At 42.3% G+C, this 5953-nt stretch overlaps 1 protein-coding gene across 1 annotated transcript; it reads right to left on the bottom strand.

Annotated features, from left to right (window-relative positions):
• Positions 1–647: 647 nt before the first annotated feature.
• On the bottom strand, positions 648–5125 carry LOC100017312 (mas-related G-protein coupled receptor member X4-like). Its single transcript, XM_001370873.4, has one exon. The coding sequence runs from the start codon at positions 4827–4829 to the stop codon at positions 3861–3863; it is 969 nt and encodes a 322-aa protein (XP_001370910.1). The 5' UTR covers positions 4830–5125; the 3' UTR covers positions 648–3860.
• Between the last annotated feature and the right edge of the window lie 828 nt (positions 5126–5953).

The following is a 5953-nucleotide window of genomic DNA, read 5'->3' as shown; positions in this document are numbered from 1 at the left end:
ACATCTCACCATTTTTGGACATCCACCTATGCAGGCTAAGCCTTTCTCCCCTGCATATACATCACTATTAGGAGGATATACTACTATTGCTTCCTATATACAGGAATTATAGCACAAACTGCATGAACTCCATGAATCTGGAGATGCAGTTCAAGCCGGACCAATAGACTTTTCACCTCATGAACTGAACCCAGGAGGCAAGGTGTATATTAAGAATTTCCAGCATACTGGAGCAACTCAGCCTTCCTGGGAAGGGCCATTCGAAATATTGCTAACTACTCCAACATCTATAAAGATTGGAGAGACGGACTCTTGGATTCATTGCTCACATGTAAAGAGAGCATCTTCTGTTGAGACTGATTGACTGTACCCTATCACATGCATTGAAGATAATAATTCATTGACAAGTGAATACTGTTTTTCGAGAACACATTGAATTCCTGATGTTTTTCTTTCCCCCTTATTTTTATTATTGCTTTTCTTTTATTTTGATTAGAATATTTGATTTTTTCCTTTTTTCTCATTTCTTGTAATAAAGGTACATACAATTAATATTATTTTTTCTTCAGTAATATAAGTTACACACACACACACACACACACACACACACACACATATACTTTCTATAATATCAATGCATACCCAAAAGCTTTAAACTGCAGGAACCTGCCATTTATCTATAGAATGTTATGGGACTATGATTAATGTTTGTGCCTGATTCTAGGAAATGGGATAAAAACGAGGAGCACAGACTTGACCTGAATAGTGCCAAAAAGAGCACACAGGAAAAACTAGTGTGAGACTCAAGGTTGCGATGCTTGACATATGTTAAGTCATAGGACTTCCTCATATCTAGACTCTTTGTGAAGTATTCGGACAAGTACCAAAGTTTGACTATCATCCTGGCTCCCCATACCCCTGAGAATGACAAAAAATCAAACCAGGGAATGACACTTCCTTATTAAAATAAAATTCTAGTTCTTTTTCTTCTTATAGTATGGCAACTTCCTGTAGTCTTGACTCCAAGTGGGTAAGTGAAATATTACTGAATTCTGTCCTGCAGACTTGTGGGATAGATATTACTTTAAATTGGACCTGTAGAAGGGCCTATTATGAATTTATTCTTGGTTACTCAACATTTTATATACCTAGATTTTGATATTTTGATTCTGATTTTGAATTTTTTTCTTTTTCCAAAAAGTTTAACTTTCTTCCATTTTTTCCCCTTTCTTTATGTTTTTGGTTGTTTTTCTCTTCTTTAGATAATTGACTCAAACACCCACAACTCAACATTGCATCCTGAACTGAACTGGATGTTTCTTAACACCCACTTCAGGAGGTATTGTATCTTAATAAAAATCCAAGATTTTGAATTTTTGTTTGAGAAAGATATTCAAGGAAAGAAGCTTGCTAACCACTAAATCCAGAGAATGAACTGTTGCAGAAAGATGCCAGAAAACCTACACTTCATCAAGAAGATCCAAAATGAACTTTGGATGTGGTTGACTGAACTGACTTTTGATTGAACATTTGTTTGAATGTATGCTCCTATGCCAAAAGTGGACTGCCCCCTAATTGCTTTTTGTCAATGTGCCCAGAAAACATTGGTTTTACTGTCTGTCTTTCTTCTATTTCCCTCTTATATCTAACTTTTATAGTTTCCTCTTAGAAGGTGAAATTATATATGCACGTGCAGTTAGAAAATTTGGAGGTGCAGGATGATTATGTTTAGTGATCAATTGGGGAGACTAGTCTCCCAATCATCATGGGGGGATTGTAAAATTTAGATTACTCCACCCTACTTAGTCTAACAAAAGCAGGAATGTCTACACCCATACTTAAGGATTAAATATTTAGGAGGATAGCCTATGATAGACATGAGCTAGCAAATGACAAATCAGAAGCAGCTGACAGACCCCTGGGCAGTCCTAAGTCAAGCTTAAATTAACATTGGTACAGGTGAGATGAAGGAAAGTGATGTAAAAACCGTCTATATATCTTGTGTCACTTCCTCTCTCTGGGCTCTTTGGTGGCTGAGAGGTGGCTGGTGGCAGCGTGCTGAGTGTTTTGGCATCTTGGCGTGGTGGCAGCTATTGTCTGGGTTTAGCAGTGAGTTCAGGTGAGGCGTCTTCTATGAGCTCTCTTGGAGTTTAGGCTGATTCTTTCTCCTTTACCTTCCAAACACTATCCTCTTAGAGAAAGCCTCTAATTTTCAAAGACCTCACGGTGGAGGATTTTGAACTCCCTCTAGCTCAGGCCAGGTGGGAGAAATCCTATACCCTTTCCATCTCTCCTCTCCTTAATTGCTTCCTGCTATATTAATTAAACCACCATAAATTTCCAAACTGACTTGGGTATTTTATTTGGGATATTCCCTGATGACCAAATAAATTTAGAGTAGGTCACAACTCTAAAATTATCCTTACAACTTAACCCTACTCTCTCCTGAGCCCTAATCTTATACCACCATCTTCTAATTAGACATTACAAACTGAATGTCTCATGGATATCTCAAATTTAACATGTCCTAAATTTAGTATAATTCTAGGCATATGGCAAATGTTGAATTTTGATTTCTTGAATGCTGTTTTGCTTTTTTGTCCATGACTATATATACACTACATCCTATGTATCTCTATTATCCAGTAGTGGTTTTCCTCTCCTTCCTCCTTTTATTCCCTCTTATAGTATCCCATCTTCCCATTTTTTGTCTTTGAACACCATTTAAGGAAATCAAATCTACCCACAGACTTCTGGTGTTTTCATCTTTATTTGTGTGCCTTAAAGTTCTGATAAAACATCTGTTTCTTATCCCCTGTTACCAATCTCCACAAACATACTTTCAGTTAATTGAATGTATGGATCATTTCTGATGACAAGTGAGTGTATGTTCTGTTTGATTTGTATGTGTATGAGAGAGTGCATCCCTTTCCCCTGTCTTGGCTTCCACAGTGCCCCCGGCCATATAATACCCCTACATTACTTTCCCCCCATACAAGGTCCTCATACAGACTTAGATCACACAGAGCAAAAGAGAGATTGGAATGAAGACAGTCACAGAAAGAGAGAAACCCAGAGATCCAGAGAGACTGAGACTTGGAGAAAGAGCCTGAAGATGAGAGAGGATGCCCAGCTTTTGCCTTGACTGTGAAGTATTCAGCTTAGTTCCTTCCTATGATGGGCATGGGAGGGGGAAGGGAAGGGAGAAAGATCAGGAAATACAGGGGTACTCAGATAAGCTGGCGTCTCCTCTGTTCAGGGCAGAGGGAGGGGGAGGAGATCTGAGAGAACCTAGGAGATCAAGCCTGAGAGAAGACAACAGATTTGGGGAGCATGACTCTTGGAACCTTGAGGAGTCTGAGTCCTGACTATCCCTTCATGAGCAGAGAGGCAAGGACAGGAAGGCTTGGGCCAGAGGGGATGTCTTTCCTTTATCTCTACTCTTTGAGAGACAATGAGTGGCTATTTGTTGCATTGATTGATCCCTTGGCTCTGGACCTCATTCCCCAAGTAAATCCTGGAGGCCTCATATAGCTAGGGAGCTCCAGATCATTGGATCTGGAGCCGGGAAAAGCTGCATTCAAGTTGACTTACTTTGGGATCCTGGGTAAGGAGTCACTGAACTTCTGCCTGCCTTAGTTTCCTCAACTATAAAATGGGGGTTGTTAGAATATCAGCCTCCTAAGAATTTTGTGAGGATTAAAGGAAGCATATATAAATGGCTTGTTACAGCACCTGGCGTATAGTAGGTGCTTAACAAATACCAGTTCCTCACGCTACGCCCTAAGTGGGAGGGAGGCGGCATGTGGACCTGGGGCAGGCGGCTCACTTCATGGACTCCCATAGCTGAGCATCTTTTCTCAGTCCCAGGAGGATGTCTCCGGCGTGATGGTGTGGGAAGTGTTCCTCCCCTCCCCTTCCAATTCCTGCTTGTCCCCCAGAGCCCTCTGTAGGACCACTTTGAGGGACTCCCTCTCTTTTCTATGACTGTGGCTGCCCAGGAAGAAGTAGATGAGGGGGTTCAGGCTGCTGTTCACACAGGCCAGGAGAGTAGGGAGCCAATGATTCCGGAAGGCTAAATACAAACTCCGGATGGAAATTTTGATCCCGGGGGCCAGGCCGCAGAGCAGGAACAGGAGGACGGTGAGCAGGATCAGGAGGTAGAGCCGGGGAGGCCGTCGGCGCTGGGAGTTGCACTGGACCCGGAGCACCAGCGTCAGGCTGGACACACACAGCACAGCGGTGAGGAGGAAGAACCACACGGCCCGGACGATGAAGAAGGTGGGGCAGAAATGGTGATTGTGCGCATGTACGCAAAATATCAAATCTGCTACCCCTAGCAGGCTGGCCAGAGCCCAGAGGACAGCGCACACCCCCGGAGAAGTGTGCTTGGGCCGGTGGCTTCGGTACCAGAAGGGGAAGAGCACGGAGAGACAGCGCTCGGTGCTGATCGCCGCCAGCAGGCTCAGGCCCGCCGTGTAGGATGAGTTGATGACGTAGATCACTCCCATCGCTGAGGCGAGATTAGAATATCCAGCACATCGCAGAATGAAGCGTGCAGTTTGGCCGCAGAGGAAGAGGGCGTCGGCCCCAGCCAGATTGAGGATGTAGACAGAGAAGGGGTTTCTCGGCATGCGGAAGCCCAGCAGCCACAGGACGATGGTGTTCCCCACCAATCCAACCACAACAATGAACTGAGTGAGGAGGCTCATCCAGGCAAATGCTTCCGATTCTGCAGGTGTTCCAGGAACTAAACTACCATTCACACTGCTCTCCGTTGCGTTATCAGGCATATATACCCCCTGCTGGGCAATGGAAGACACAGCCATGGTGGTTGTTCCCAGCCCCAGGAAGCCCTGCTTCTTTCTGTCAGACGCCCTGGAGACATAAAGGCAAAGAACTGCGTCAGGGGCTTTTCCAGACTCTTGTCTCGAACTTCAAGATTTAAAGCCTCTTCTCCCTGACCCATCTCGGACAGTTAATGGAGCCTAGCGTAAGAAGGAAGTTCAAATCTACCCTCAGACACTTACTAACTGTGTGACCCTGGACGAGTCCCTTAATATCTGTGATTCAAGTTCCTCAACTTTAAAATGGGATAATAATGACGCTAACATCACAAGGGTCTTTGGAGGTTCAAATTATATATTTTTAAAGTTTTTAATGCAGTGCCTCTCACATAGTAGGTGCTTAATAAATGCTTGATCCATTATCTTCTTCTTATCGTGTGATTTTTATATTATAGAAATGAACCTCCTGGAGATGACTAGAGTTACAATTCCCTTTCCTCTCTTTTCTGAACGGGCTGCAACTTAGCCTTCATTTTTCTCTTTTCTTTAGTCTATAGAAGAGTTCATGGGAGATTGGCTTCCTTTTAGAATCCATATGGACAGATCTAAGGGCAGACCGAACCATTTAATTCAATGCAACAGACATTTATATGTACGAATGCAGCAGTTTTATTTATTTATTCATAAATGAATCAATCATTTACTTATTCATATTTTAATATTTCTATCAATGTTTTCCTTTAAATCATTTTTATTGTTCAAAGTTATTGTTTCATTGTTCAAAATTCACCCAGAATCAATTTTTAAATCAAAGAATAAAAAAGGAGAAAAAAGACAGCACAACTAACCATCATGTGAACCAAGTGACAGAGTATGCATGTTATTCCCCACCCGTAGGCACCCACCTCTGGAAAGGAGGGATCAGAATGTAACATTTTTTTCATTGTTTTTCTGGGTGAAAATGCAATAAACGTTTGTTTAATATTTAGCATTTGTGAAATACTGGACCCAGAATAATTTTCACTGCCATATTTAGTCTTGGGAATACAAAGACAATGAAATTGTCCTACCAAAAAGTAGCTGAGATTCTCCTAAGGGTGGGCACAGGTGCTCACCTTATGCTAAACTCAGTCATTGACCAGCACAAAACAAGACTGACTACACAT

Source organism: Monodelphis domestica, chromosome 6, assembly GCF_027887165.1.
Source record: "Monodelphis domestica isolate mMonDom1 chromosome 6, mMonDom1.pri, whole genome shotgun sequence".
Taxonomy (NCBI): Eukaryota; Metazoa; Chordata; class Mammalia; order Didelphimorphia; family Didelphidae; genus Monodelphis; species Monodelphis domestica.
Note: the sequence above shows the minus strand (reverse complement) of the source record. Positions and strands in the feature narration are given on the sequence as shown.

What these genes read in the sequence shown, in the direction of transcription:
- LOC100017312 (XM_001370873.4), bottom strand. Translation starts at nt 4,829, where the DNA reads ATGGCTGTGTCTTCCATTGCCCAGCAGGGGGTATATATGCCTGATAAC.